The 15364-nt window shown below is 42.3% G+C and overlaps 1 protein-coding gene across 1 annotated transcript; it reads left to right on the forward strand.

Moving 5' to 3' along the window:
* The first annotated feature begins 948 nt into the window (after positions 1-948).
* Positions 949-13307, forward strand: C7H2orf80 (chromosome 7 C2orf80 homolog). Its single transcript, XM_004322091.2, has 7 exons — positions 949-989; positions 2973-3054; positions 5020-5102; positions 6416-6503; positions 6892-6963; positions 12815-12902; positions 13191-13307. Exons 1-7 carry the CDS (start codon positions 949-951, stop codon positions 13274-13276), a joined length of 540 nt encoding a protein of 179 aa, XP_004322139.2. The 3' UTR covers positions 13277-13307.
* Positions 13308-15364: the final 2057 nt, after the last annotated feature.

The following is a 15364-nucleotide window of genomic DNA, read 5'->3' on the forward strand; positions in this document are numbered from 1 at the left end:
GGCCTTCAACTGATTGGATGAGGTCCACCCACAGAATGGAGAGTAATCTGCTTTACTCAGAGTCTACTGATTTAAATGCTGATCTCATCCAGAAAACACCTTCACAAAAAGAATCAGAATAATGTTGGACCAAATATCTGGGCACAGTAGCCCAGCCAAGTTGACACATAAAATTAATTAACCATTACAACTTGCTTTAAATCTTTTTTAAGAAACAAAACATTGCAGGTAAAGTTGATATCCCGTTTATACCTCTCCCTGGGCACTCCATTCAATAGTGATGATTTCTAAAATTAAGTCCTTTTTGTGACTCCAGGCCCCCTTTGACCCCATCACCTGAACTTCAATTTCTGGTTCAATGTGGGGTTGAGAATTGAAGGTATGGCCTCACCTTTGCCATCACCACACGTTCTTACTGGGACCTGCTGGCCATAGCAAGTTGTACCTGGGTTCTATAGAAACCTCCATCATGAGCCAGGAACCAGGTAGGTTCACAGAGAGTCACTATGTTGAATGCACACAGAACTCAAACATAATCAGATCACAAGCCATCTTTGCTTGGATTTTTCTGTCTAGCTAGTCTCATCCACGATTACATGAGCTGTGTCTGTTGTATGGATACTTGCAAGGTTATGGCAAGAATAAGTAAATGATGAATATTGGAAAAGTGTGGAAGGAACAAGAGGTGTCAGATCAACTCAAGGTACAGTGCGCTGGCCTCCACACAGCTTTCTGACCTGGAACCTGCTGGATAAGAGGCCTGCACACTCTCGGATCCCTTCCAGAGCCTAGGACTCCATGACTGGTATTAGGAGTGATAGCATCCCTAACTCAAATTCTCTCTGATTTGCTGCTGTAGCGTCTAGGTTCAGAGAGGCTGGGTCTTTCCAAAGGAAAACAGGTGCAGTGTAGCTGCAGATACCTGCTCAGCTGGATAAGCCTTTAATCATGGAAAGAAGGCTACTAAAGAAGGAAATGAGAAAACTCCTGTAAGTCTGATTGAGAATAACTTACATTTACTGCACTGAGCATTTGGCGGGGTTTATGTCATAGATGGTCTGGATATTGGCAGTGGGGTAAAAACCTAAGGAAGAATCTGTTCCTGGGCTATAGGAGAAAGCCGGATGATCTGGCCTCTGTCTCCTGCCCAAGAGGCCTCACATGTGGTGCAAAGCAGGATGCTGAACCTCTTGGGAGGATGCTTCTGCCAGCAGCGTGCACATCCGAGGCATTCGCATTCTAGAGTCTAAGATCTGAGCCCACAGTCCCAGCCTGTGCTGGGCAGGGTATGCCTTTGAAAGGGCCCGACTGGTAAAAGATATAGGAGAGATTTCTGGAAAAATGTACCCAAGGGCCCAGCATTTAAATTGCAGACTCTGCTTCTTCTGTTGTCAGGCTTATTGATTAAATAATTTATCTCCATTTTCTGCCCTCCGAACTTTGTTTTAAACACAGAAAGAAAACATTAAGTTTTCCCATGGAAATTTTTTTCCTCCTGTGGTAGCTTTTCTTTGACTTGGTACTTTGTTAAGAGGTTGGTGAAAATCACAGACCATATAAAAAGAGGAGAAAAAGGTTATTATGTTCTATTTCATGATTATAGGCACAACAATAATACCCTTTTATTAGAGATCTTATCATAGTCTCCATTAAATGTCCTTTCTCTGCCTACTAAGATAATTATCTTTTAACAAGTTCTTTAAGAAATGCTGCAGTAGGGGCTTCCCTGGTGATGCAGTGGTTGAGAGTCTGCCTGCCGATGCAGGGGACACGGATTCGTGCCCTGGTCTGGGAGGATACCACATGCCGCGGAACGGCTGGGCCCGTGAGCCATGGCCGCTGAGCCTGCGCGTCCGGAGCCTGTGCTCCACAACGGGAGAGGCCACAACAGTGAGAGGCCCGCGTACCGCAAAAAAAAAAAAAAGAAATGCTGCAATAAACTATGTATGAATTCACACATGTTTACATGTATGTGTTTGGAGGCCAACATAATAAAGAACAAGCCATGATTAGGAATGCCAGTTCCTCTACATATCTCATCCAAAGAACTGTAATTTCAAAACTGAAATAAATATAATTTTTTATGTATATATAGTTTAATTTTACCCAAAGAATCTATTTAGGCTACTTTAAATAAAGTGTCTTGGAATTACAAAGCAAAATTTCAAGAACTTTTATCAATCTAGAATAGCTTAATGACTCAGAAGAAGGGCTTTTAGAACCCTAAAGCAAATTTATCCCCAGCATAGGAACTTGCCCAAAGTGTTTGGTAAAGACCTTGACAAACAGAACTATCCTCATGTAACATTGTGAGATTGACCTTGGAGACCCCAGAGTCCTTTTTCCTATATCCATTCCCTCTTCTTGACTTTCCCAGGGTAGTACTCCTTTCTATTCACCTCCCAGGGCACTTACTCTACCCTCCCCTTATTAAAAGTCCGTTAGGAAAGGATCTGATAAGGATACACTAAAGTGGAATCACTAATATGTTTTTATACATAACTCCTCCTAACGGCATTTGCATTCTAATGGGCAAAAAGCCTTCAGGCAAAAGAACACATCTGTATGGAATATCATATATCTGGAAGTTATCAACTTTGGACATCCTGCCTGAATTTAGCAAGGGCAGCAAGGGAATCTTTATTTTAAATAGTGGGTCTCCATCCTTTCGGTTTTGTAATATCTGTTCTGCCTTTGGGGATTTATCATACTCCCTGCTTTCCTAGAAATTCGGTTCTATGTGAGTTTAATTTTACGATAAATGTGATTTGTTCATGATGGTTAGACACTTTAAACCTGCAAGGTAGCAGAATGTCTGTTTAAATCAAAATGAATATTAACTCAGCTACCAGAGCCATCGGTGACTTCGCTTGTGTTTGGTGGAGGAGGGAGGGATGGGGAAGGAATGTTCTTCGGCAGACCGTGCTCCCATGTCTTTCCCGCTGGTTCAATCCTGCTCTCTTGCTTTTAAGGGGAGATTATATTGGCATCAGACTTCGGGAAAATGAATTTGACCCAAAAGGAAGAAGGCAACTCACCTTTCTAGATGATATGGTAAAGAAAGGCATGCTGCCACGAGTCACATCTGTGTCATACGTGTATTATGGGGACAGAACGGGGATCTAATATCTATCACAAGCAAGGCTAATCTTGATCCCCCCAGAATGTCCTCTTCCTCATCTTCTCAACCTAGGATTCTCCATGTGGTCTCTTCAACTCATTAAACTGAAAGCAAGAAGAATGAGAAAATTAAAGTCATGAGACTTTTGCTCTTTATTTACTATTAGGAGAGAAAAGATTTAAAAGCAAAACGAGTACAAGATTAAATGTGACAGACATGATGTTAAAAGCTTGTTGACGAGATTAACTGTCGTGTAGTTCTCAAATATAATTTTTTACCATTTATGGAGAAAACCAAATAATTGAATAATCCTAAAATCCTTTTTTATTATATTATACATGTTGAAACTCAGATTCATACTATGTAATCAAAGTTCACTTCACATAAATTAAGGAAGCTATGTAAAGATCTAATCCAAAAGAGATTAGTAAACCCTCAGCTTTTTATGCTACCCATTTACTATTCTTGCACTAATGAGGAAGAAGAAATTACCTGTCCCTCCCCACCCCCTCCCCTTCCCTGGCTGATTTCTCTGGAGCTGAATGAGCAGTTAAGGCTTGGTGTTCTAAACTACTTCTCTGTGCACGTATTAAATGGAGAAATTAAATCAATTAGATAAGTGCTTCTCAAACTTTAATGAGGTCTTATTACAAGACCGTTTTGATTAAGGAGTTCAGGGGTGGGGTTGGAAATTTGCATTTCTAATGAACAAACAGGTGATGTCAGGGCTGCTGGTCCAGGCATCAATCTTTGTACTAGGTTTCAACAAGTAAGCATGGTCCTTCCTTCCTTCCTTCCTACCTTCCTTCTTTCTTTCCTCCTTTCTTTCTTTCCTCCTTTCTTTCCTTCTTCCTTTCTTTTCTTCTTTCTTTCCTTCCTTCCTTCCTTCTTTCTTTTCTTTCTTCTTTCTTTCTTTCTCTTTCTTTCCTCCCTCCCTCCCTCCCTTCCTTCCTTTTCACTTTGGTTCAGTCCCTGAAAGAAATAATTACATTGTTATAATTACATTGTTTACACAATGTTAGAGTTACATAGAGCCTTGGAACCCATCTACAAACACAGAAACAAAACTGACCTTCCTTTTACTGGGGCTGGAGGTGGGGAGAAGAAAAGGAATGTTTTGATAGACAAATGGCAAAGACGCTTAGAAATTATCAGGAAAAGGTAGTGGGGAGGATAGGAATGAACATGGAATTGGTCCTCAGCTTTTTGCTGCATTTAAGACTCTTAGAAAGTCACTTGGTCTACCTCCAGTTCTCTGCTTCTGCTGGAGCCTCCTCCTGGGAGCTGCTTCTCCACCTGTAGACACTCTCCTCATTCCCCAAGCCCCAGCTCCACTGATGCCTCCTCTCTGAAGCCTCCCAGGATTCCCCCAGCTCCTCAGATGGACACACCACCTCCCCTGTGACCCTGGGCACTCAATTCTGATGTTCCACAGAATTAGAAATTGTTCTCTGTGTCCCTCTTCCTCTATCTTCTTCCCCTTTTTCTATTTTAAAATTCAAGGAAACTGTGGCCCAGAGAACAGCAATTGCTAACCCAAGGATATGGTACCATGAGTTGTTGGCAATACCTAGATTTGAACCCAGATTCCCTGATTTCCAGTTTAGTATTCCATGAATCTATCATTTCTGGCTCGCACGCGTGTGCGCGTGCACACACACACACACACACACACACACACACACACACTGCTCTAGTGTGAGGTAAATGTAATGCCTGAAGAACACTAGTTATTTCTGCCTAAGCATCAGGTTACTGGACACAGCTGGTGATCCTCACCTTTGTGGACATGACAAACGAGTAGAATAGGCTTAGCAGTGCCATTGTCATTGTGCCTAGCACGTGCTGCAGCCAATGTCTCAGCCCATTCCTTTGCTGTCTGTGCTTCCTGCTTCCAGGCACACTATGACTTGGCCATCAATGTTGCTCTGCAGTGGCTGGATCACTCAGAAGACTTAACTTGGCTGGAGTGGGAGAAAGTGTAAGTTGAATCGTTTTTTTTCTTTCTTTTTTTTTTAACTGTGAGTAATGACAGAGGAAGTTCACCACAAGGCACTCAGATTTGAAAATACTATGGGGTACGTATCCCCCTCCAACTAGAAACCTGAAGAAACCCTGACAGTTGTCGATTCGAGGAAGTCATATGCATGCTTACATATTTTGCATCTCTGTGAGTTGGTTTCTGTCAGATGCAGATCTTTCTTGCACAGAACGTTCTGCCTTAGAAATAAAACTGTGCTTCATTGTGTACGTGCCTTGACTTTTTTTAAAAAAAGATCAGTTCTGTGGGTAAGGCTGCAATCTTTTCCTAAGAACTATTAAACGCAACTTCTTAAGCATTTAACCAGATGTGCACCTGAGCTGAGCGGCTTGAATCACCGCAGTTTGAATCCTTGCCGGGATTACAGGCATCTTCTCCCATGTGTGCCGAGCAGACCCACTCAGTTAGGAAGAACATGCAACTAATGAGGCCAGGATTGAATCGCGTGTCCTGGAGGCCAGCAGTTTCTTCTGCTCTGTGACTTTAGAACACACACCTGGTGCTGAATGGTTGTATCAGTATTTAGTTGTAATAAGCAGAAAATCCGGTTTAAACGGACTTAAGCAAAAAAATAAATAAATTTTAAAAAGGAGAGAGGGAGGAGAGATTTATTGCCTCTGTATCTGGAAAGTCCACGGCTAGGTCCTCGTTAGGCATGGCTTAATTCAAAACTCAAACCAGGTCATCAGGATCTACCTCTTGGCTATTTCCTCTGCATGGACGCTATGCCTAGTTTCAGCCCACTTTATCACAACATTCAGGCCAGGGGAGAATGGACTTTTTAAAAATCACAGAATTGTGTCTCAATGGCTCTGTTTGCTCTGACTTATCTGGGGGTGCTAGCTAATTTAGGCCACAGTGTGTTTTCCATCCTTGGAATCTAGGGGTGTCATCAGCTTCCCTGGAAGTTACAGGCTTACAGGGGGTTAAGGCAGTTACCCCCAAGCAAACTGCCACAAGAAGGGGAAAGGATATAGGTTGGTGAAACCACAATTTTCCACCATAGTGGCCAGTCCGCCAGGATTTGATAGCTGCGGAAATGTGGATAGATGAGGGCAAATTCGTCACCACTGTTGGATGATTCAAAATTCAAAGTGTACACTTTACTGATGATGGATTAATCATATCAATTTTGTGAATAGCAAAGCACACAGCCATTGGTAATTACTTATTACTTATTGTCACAACCTTAGCAGGTGTCAAACAAAACAAGAATAAACCCTCCATTCTTATTTATTCATATTCCCCCTTAGGAAAATGCCATTTTGGGGTAGACCCATATATCCAAACCACAGAGAACGAGAAGCAATGATTTTATCGTCTTATGCTGGAATCTTAATGGTAAGGAAAAGAACATTATTGGCATACATGGAGGTTTTGTATCTACAATGTGCATTTTCATATTAATGAATATTTATTTTACTTTTTCAACCAATGTTTCTAAATATGTAGAATTTACTAATATTAAATTTTTATTTTTAAAGATTAATAAAAAGATTGACTTCTATATTGTATTGTGAAAACATTTATTTAAGGGGAAAAAATAACACATAGATAATTGGTATTAGGATATTCTGATTTATCCATTTGTTTAGAAGACATTTATTTGGTGCCCACGGTCTCCAGGCATGGTACTGGATATATGGGAGCTATAATAGCTTTGTTTTGTAATAACAGAAAAGCCATGATATGATAATACATCTTTGTTATTGTCGTTGTTGTTTAACAGGACAGCATCCCAATTGAGGAAGTCTTTAAAATTTATGGGGCTGATTCTTCTACCAATTCTGGTGCTACCAAGGTAGGGACGACCTGAGACTATCAATATAAGGGATTTTTAGAGAGAATTTCTTTATTTTATGAATTCATAATGTTGCATTTCCAGGCATGAAATAACAGTTTTATATCATGATGGATAAAACCAGATGTAGCCATATCTTACTTGGGTAATAAATGTAAGATGCTTTCCTTAGGTAGAGGACTATATTCACAATACCAAATGCATTTTATGGAAGGCCAAATAGAGGCAGCCAATAGAGCACCAGGCTTAGAGTCTAGATTCTGCCTCTGTCTCTGACTAACAGAATTTCTCACTTAAACCTTTCATAATGTGGATCTGGTAAGTCCAAGCGCTCCTCTTGTATGATGTACTATAACTTCTAGCACTAGGACAAGATCTACAACATTCATTCTCATGAGAAATTATCTAGTTTACTGCTGCCACATTTCTCCTGCCCACAAGACTACTTGGAAGTCAGTCTAATAGAAGCACTAACGATCTGGGAGTCCAGAGACCCAGGGTGAGTTCTGACTGGGTCCCTTTCCTTCTTTGGGCTTCCGTATACTAATCTTAAAAAAACAAAAACAGAAACGGAGTATTCTGAATGATCTTTACAGTCAGTTCAGGTTTTGCTGTTTATGAATGTATGAACCTTTAGTAAACATTTAACATATGGGCTTCTATTTAGAGGTGAACTACCGATCCCTTTAGATACTTCTAGAAAAGGGAAGAAGAAAGGGCAGATGGGGTGGGGTTGGCAGGGATGCGTAGTGGGAGGGAGTCAGGGAGGGAAGCAGGGAGAACCCACACCCTCACATGAGGACTTCTACTCACACAGCTGCTTTCAATGCCCCCCACCAGGATTTGGAAGGGAGGCGAGGTCAGGGGCAGGGCTACGGCCACAGGAATTCCTGCATCCTTTGTTCTCTTACCTGCAGACCATACTGCAGACAGTGGGATCCTATAAAGTAAAAAGTCCACCAGGGCCAGCTTAGGAGTCGAGCATTTCCTCAGAAGTGTTGTAACTGAATCCAATGGCCCTCTCACCTTAATCCGTATGTAAGCTGGCCTGGTCCTGAGACTCAAGTTCCCTTGATTACAGAGGAAATCAGCACCTCCTCTCTGATCACTCTGGTTTCAACTCTATCCATTCATTCATTCACTCACTCATTCATTCAATATAGTTGTAGGTGCAGGGATACAAGGGTGGGTGAGTCAGAAAAGATGACTTTCTCATGGATCTCATATCTTGGAGCTGACGTTCTACCTTGGCTGAGGTATAAGCCACACCAGACTCAGTGCTCCTCAGAGACCCAAGCTGTTCTTGGCTTTTAAAGAAAGCCCAGCTCTTCTGTGTTCTTACAGAGACAAGCAAACCATGCTGCTTCATTCCTGTTCGTTTTTTCTGCAGCTTTCTCCCTTCCAGGCTGCCCTCTTCTCCCCTTTCCTCAAACCCTCCCCGCCAACACATACATATAAATATCTGAGCCCAAGCTCCTCTGCTTCAGACATTGTGTTTTCTCCCCCTTCATCTTCTGTGCCTGGGAGAGGTCTAGAGCAGGCCGTAGGCACCTCTGGTTGGTTGGTCTCAGCTCAAGTGGCCAGAGAGCAAATACAGAAAATCACATCCTGGAGGGAATGGCACTGTGAACCCCTCCAGTCTTAGCTGGGTTATCCATCAAGAAGGTTTGCAAACATGGGTGTCAGAGTAGCTCAGATGAGCCAGGTTCATTAAAGGGGCCAGAACAGGAGCGGGCTGGCCAGTCTCTATCCATCCATCTGGCCTTTCATTCATTCATTAAAGAGCCTTTATTCAGCACCTTCTCTGTTCTTCACAGTCTCTGTCTTCACAATCAGTTACCAATAACAAAAAGTCCAGATGTACAGGTAGACTACATAATGACCAGTTCTGCAGGGAAACAAATCGTACCCTCAGAGAGGGGGTGTTCTCGAACTGAAGTTCACATGCCTGATGCACAGTGAGACCAAATGACCGAAACGTCTAAGTTTGGAGCAGAGCAAAGTTTATTGCAGGGCTGAGCAAAGAGAACGGGGCAGCGTAGGCTCAAAAGACCCGAGCTCCCTGATGGGTTTCAGGGAAGACGTTTTTATAGGCAAAATTTGGGGGGAGGACTGCAGAGTATGTAACCCTCCTCTGATTGGTTGGTGATGAGGTAACTGGGTGGTGTTCTGGGAATCTCATTCATCAGCCTTCTGGTTCCAACCAGTCTGAGGTCCATGTGCTTGTGCTCAGCCTGAAGTGACCTCCTCCACCAGGGTGGGAGCCTTAGTTCCCATAGAAGAACTCAGAGATACGTATCAGATTGCCATGCACATCCCCTGAAGAGGAACCAGGACCAGCCCCCATCTCTGCACTACTGCTCTCTCTCTGCGTTCAGTCACTCCCCTAATTGGTAACTGTTTGAATCTGCCCTTTGGAACTCAGGGAATGTCTGATGCTTTTTTCCTACAAACAAAAAATGGGGGACATGGAAAGGCTTTGGTGTCCAGGAGGGCTCCACAGGGTCCTGCTCGGTTTCAGTCCCCCCTTTTCTTTGATACTCCTCAATCTTGAGGGGAACAGGTGTTGGACAAGAAAGAGAATAATGTTTTGGATAGAGAGGTTAATCATAACTCAGCAGAGGAACTTGGTTTTAGGGGGACTGGGTTTCAGGGGCTTTCCTTCAAAGACCTGAGTTTGTTTATTGTTACAGAATATGAGTGTCCTGTACTTGACAGGCCATTTGTGTAAGGGTTAAGCATGAGAATCCTAGAGCCAGGTAGCCTGGGTTCGAACCCCAGCTCTACCAGCTATCAGCAGATTAATCCTGGGCAAGGATTAATCTAAGCTCTATCAGCCTTGATTTCATTTGTAAAAACAGGGACCAGAAGATGAGTTTCTGTGGGAAATGAGGTGAGTTGTATCAGTAAAGTCCTTCGTGCTTGGCACATGGTAACCTCAAAATAATAGCTATGGTTAAGGTTCTGGTACCCAGGGGGAAGGGGGTGTATCTGATTTCCTCTATATTCCTCTAAATCAGGGCTTCTCAACATTTTGGGTCAGATAATTCTTTGTTGTGTGTGTAGGGGGTGGAGTCAGGGCTGTCCAGTGCATTGTGGGATGTTTAGCAGCATCCCTGGCCTCTACCCATTAGATGCCAATAGCTTCCCACTCCTGCCCCGTGATGTGCCAACTAAAAATGTCTTTCAACGTTGTCAAATGTCCACTAAGAGGCAAAATCACAGCTAATTAAGAACCATTTCTCTAAATATTCAAAAATTAAATAGCTCATCAAGCATCCATTGTATTATTAATACATTATAAACCTTGCCTATTTTAGATAGCAAGTTCTCACAAAGGGTATGAGATGATGTGAGATACAGACATAAGCATCTGAGGATCATCTACCCCTGTGGCCCTCACAAGCTCCTCACTGACTCAAGGATGCCAGCTCAGGCCTCTCTCTTGTGGCTACACGTCGGCTCTACTCAGGCACCCTCTCCACATCTTAAATTAGCAGGACCTCTTAATGGAAACGGAGCATTTCAAAGATTAAATTGTAAGAGCTATTTTAAAACAGTCCTTTGGGATTTAACATAACTTCAAAAAAATGGTTTTAACTAGGAGGTGTGGTTGTTCAAAAAAAAAAAGTTATTGACAAAGGTTCCTCTCTAACTGCTGCGTGTATATGAATCGCTTTTGGTTCCTTCGGATAAAATGTCTCCTAAGCAACAGCTAAAATCCTTCCCACACAAGAGCTTAAAGCGCTGTTGAATACTAATCAGATTATGTAGCATTTCTGGCCGCTGGAATTGGCCACTTTGGTACCACATGGGTACTGTGTGTGGGCTTGATGGCTTTCCTCAGGGCTATTTGCTGCCACCTAGTGACAGAAAGGCCTCCTGGACTCAGAATTGTTCAAGTCTGTTACGCTTCGCGTTCTACTCCCAATAAGGGAGCTGGTTTGGGCTGACAGGGAGCCATTTTTCTGCTGAGGAACATGGACCCATAGGGAAAAAAAATGTAACTAAGAACTTCACACAAGTGAGGGTAAAAGGAGCATAAGTGAAGTAAAAGGAGCATAAATCTTCCTTCAACAAATAAAGCAAACAATAAAAATATTCTTCAGCTCCCTTTGACAGAGAAAGAGGGGAAAAGGAAAGGGGGGCAGAGAGAGTGAAAACTGGTGTAACAGAGAGAGGAAAAAGACCAAGGCAGGTAACTAGAGAACATCAGAATCTCTTCTTTCCACACCCTAGTGTCTGACCATCCATCATTTCACTCTATCCAGACTTACATCCAAAGCAAACTCTTCAGAGGCCAACAGACTGGTGTCTAGTCCCAGCTCTGTCACTTGCTAGCTGTGTGGTACACTGAAGATCTCAGTAAGGAACTTTGAAGTAAAAAAAGAGCACATGATTAACTCTAGCTTTAGGATTTCAATGTCATCCTACTTGAAAAATAATTTTTCTTGTAAACCACGCAGGAAGCCATATTAATTGCTTGCATGAATCATCAGATTATCAGGAGTCATAGAACATGTGAGCTGGAAGTGACTTTAAACTCCTCGGGTTCTCTCTTCTCCAGTGGACAGGGAAAAGCCTGTCTTTTTTTTTTGGCCATGCCACGCGGCTTGTGGGATCTTAGTTCCCTGGAACCCAGGCCACAGCAGTGAAAGTGCCAAGTCCTAACCACTGGACCACCAGGGAATTCCACTGCAAAAGCCTGTCTTGAGTCTTCTAAGGGTAGAAAATGCATCAGGGATGCCATACGAGCTGGTTCTCTTTCTTACACGTGGCATGTATCACGCTGCAGGGCTGTTATCATAGCCACCCTTGCTCCACACAGATACAAAGCCTCCTTGTAATTACTTTCTGTGTTTTAGGGTCATCTTTCTGAATAGATTACGTGCTTCTTGAGGTCAGAAGCCATCATTCATGCTTATGTTTAATTCTTTACAATGCTGGATATGACACAAACTCTCAATAAATATGTTTGCCATTTGAATAAAAGGCTGAGGTCAAATCTAGACGTGCCCTGCTGAGGTGGCTATAAGCTGTCCTGTCTATAAAGACAGCACGACTTCATTTATTGTTTAATCCAAATTTTCTGTCCTTTCTGTGTGAGGTGGCAGTTGCCCAGTAACTTGCTAGCACGTTCTCTGGTTTAGTTGATTAAACTTATCACAGTGTGTGGGTACCCTGATTGCCTAATAGTTTATTGGTTTTTTCCTCCTCACTCAGCCCTGGAAAGGCAGGAACCTTGTCTGTCTTACCAACCACAGCTCCTAAAACAGGGCCTGACCCACAGTAGTGCTCACTGGAAACTTGCTGAATGAATGAAAGGTTGAAGAGACAGTCCTAACCTTGAGGAAGTTTCTGGTGCAATGCAGCAGACAGCGGGTTATAACTACTGCACACTGGGGGTGTTCTACGTGACAACGTGTTTTGAGTTCACAGAGGAGTGAGTCAATAATTTGGCCTTAGGATGGGATTGGGGGGTGGGGTGCCAGCGCCCGAGAGAGGAGGTGGGGAGACATCAGGGTCAGTTTCTCAGAAAAGGTGATGTATGAGCCACATCTTAAAGGAAAAGTAGGAGCCTCTAGGCAGAAGAGGAGGAAAAAGCTATTCCAGGTAAAGGGAACCATGTGAAGAGCATCATTGTGTGAAAGAACATTCTAGGCAAAGAACGGCAACAAAAGGCAGCGTGGGAAAGTGCATGACCCATGAAACATGATCCTCAACTGCTAGTAACGTGTCAGGACGATGGGTTGGGGAAACAGGCCGAGCCCTGAAACAAGTGCTATAACCAGCAGCTGTGGACAGCACGAAGTGGGTGCAGCTTTTAAAAGTAGAACTGTTTTTTTTTCAGGTTCCCAGAGCTCCACGCTTCCACCTCTCCTTGCACCCTTTTGCCATGTTAACAGCACCCAAAGCAGCAGAATATGCCCGCAAACAGAGTAAGCCTGTTTACTTCCATTGCTTACAAAAATTTAAGTAAAACTAGGAGATGTACTTATAAAGTAAGGTCAAAGTTGTTATGGTAACATCTTTCTGTCTGGTGGAATTTAAAAGAATCAGGAGCATTTATGACTTGATTTCCCTCCATCATTGAAATCAGGGAAGTCATTTCTCAGAAATTTTGGTGATGGAAGCAAAGCACCCTAGAAGGGAAGGATGTAAAACTGAGGTGGACTCATTTTAAAAAATGTTTTTTATACAGACATGATGACTACATGTGTCTCTAGGTGTCAAGTTAAGAAGGGGAGCAACGAATCAAAATGCCACCAGCAGCTCTACAAAGGAAGCAAATGTCACAGAATGGAAACCATAAAATAATTTATCTTTGGACACACAGCCAAAGAACAAAGTAGGTCTAAAAATGCAAACTGAACCCAACTGATACCAGGTGTTTGGGGAGTACTTTATTTATATTGTGGCTAAAAGTCTAGCCTTTGGGAGTTAGATACTCTGGGTTTGAAACTAAAGCCCGCTGTATAATATACCAGCTGTATGACTTTGGGCAAGTTGCTTAACCTCTCCTCCTCTGCAAAATGGGAAGAATAATGGTACTTATCTCTTAAGGTCGTTGAAATGATTAACTGATAATATGCATGTTAAGAGATTAGAACAAAAAAAAAAAGAGGGCTTCCCTGGTGGCGCAGTGGTTGAGAGTCTGCCTGCCGATGCAGGAGACACGGGTTCGTGTCCCGGTCCGGGAAGATCCCACATGCCGCGGAGCGGCTGGGCCCGTGAGCCATGGCCGCAGAGCCTGTGCGTCGGGAGCCTGTGCTCTGCAACGGGAGAGGCCACAACAGTGAGAGGCCCGCGTACAGCAAAAAAAAAAAAAAAAAAAAAAAAGAGAGAGATGAGAACAGAGTAAATCCTAAATAAATATTGACCATTATTATCTTTATAGCATTTGAGAAATACTATCCACAGTTAATCAGCTATTATTCTGTTGATTCAAATAAGTGTGTTGAGGAGAGGATTTGTATTAATATCTGTGTCAAATGTTCCTATTCTCGGTTCCTTTCTCATTAATGAAAATTTTATCTTTGTCTGCTTTGCATCTCTGCTGCTTCTGCTCTGCCCATCTAATTCCTTTGACATTTATGCTTCAGAATTCAGAGAATGGTCAGAGATGGACAGGGCTGGAAAGTAAGGAGAAAGAAAGGAGGGTTCTTTGCCGTTCCAGCTCTGCGTTCTCAATTGCAATGTGCAAAGTGAAAAGGAAATTTAAAAGTCAGAGAGACCAAAGCTGAGCAGGGAAAGAATCAGAAAAGTGGTACAGACTGGCTGGCTGGGATGTTTTAGGGTTTTGTTGAATGAGAGACTCTGGGTCAGCTGGAGGGTTGTAAGGTAGGAAAGGGAAAGGGGAATTTTGAAAACAGAACCACTGGGTTATGAATTGGGTTTGCTTCAAGAAACACAAGTGAAACTGAAATTCCTTTTTATGTAGTTCAGTTGCTATACTATGCATTTTTAAAATGTGAATCTCTGAATAGACTGGGTCACACAGGGCTCAGGGTTTATTCAGATTTTCTGAGGCAAACTATTGACAGATTAGAAATGTAACCTTATCATAGCAAATGCTTTAAGAACTGCCTGAAATCTTTAGTCACATCAGGGCTTTAATACGTGTTATTCTAGTAACAAAAATCATGCTATTAGGAAATATTTATGATATTGAGTTTTCTTTTAAAGGTCTTTGTTATAATGAGATTTGAAGGTATAGCTTTTCTAGAACTATATCTTTGTTACTTAAGATCCTTTTGAGTAAGATGATGTTAATTTTTAAGATGTCAGTTTGGGGATAGCAAGCTTTAGAAAGTAAAACAGACAACAGAAAATCAAAAAACAGTAATAACTCCAGAAATAACATACACGTACATCCATACACATACACACATACACTGATAATCTACACCTTAAACTTAATCATGAAAAAATAGATCTCTGAGACAGGGGTTCATAGCCCCTTGAGGCTCATCTATGCACCTATGTACTGAAAATCTGGCTCTCAAGATTACTCATTGGTATGTTATTTTGAACGTATAATTTCATTCCTTGTATGTTTTTTTCCATAACCGTTGAAGACTGTTGGCTTCTTGATGGAAGCAGATCTTTTATTTCCTTATTATTTCCTACAGGTGTATAAAGTGCTTTGCAGGCAGTAATATTCAGTAATTATTACTGATTAGTGAATTGGCAGTAAGTGAATGGTCCTTAGGTGACTGCTTTCAAACCACTGTGCCCTACCCATACTGCCTGAGAGGCTCGTTTTAGGGACCAACCATTTCTATAGGCTAATCGATGCTTGTAAGCCCAGGAGTGTCAAAAGAATAAGTGCCCATTTTGCAGTAGGATCAGATCCTGACATGAATCCCTCTCATAAGGCCCCTTCTTGACAATCAAACAG

Source organism: Tursiops truncatus, chromosome 7 (genome assembly GCF_011762595.2).
Source record: "Tursiops truncatus isolate mTurTru1 chromosome 7, mTurTru1.mat.Y, whole genome shotgun sequence".
Lineage (NCBI taxonomy): Eukaryota > Metazoa > Chordata > Mammalia > Artiodactyla > Delphinidae > Tursiops > Tursiops truncatus.

Bases quoted from the DNA above. Each gene is read 5' to 3' on its own strand.
- C7H2orf80 (XM_004322091.2), top strand. From the start codon at position 949: ATGGAAAGAAGGCTACTAAAGAAGGAAATGAGAAAACTCCT. The intron at 3,055-5,019 runs GTAAAGAAAGGC...TCCTGCTTCCAG, and splicing joins TCACCTTTCTAGATGATATG to GCACACTATGACTTGGCCAT. The intron at 12,903-13,190 runs GTAAGCCTGTTT...ATGTGTCTCTAG, and splicing joins AGAATATGCCCGCAAACAGA to GTGTCAAGTTAAGAAGGGGA.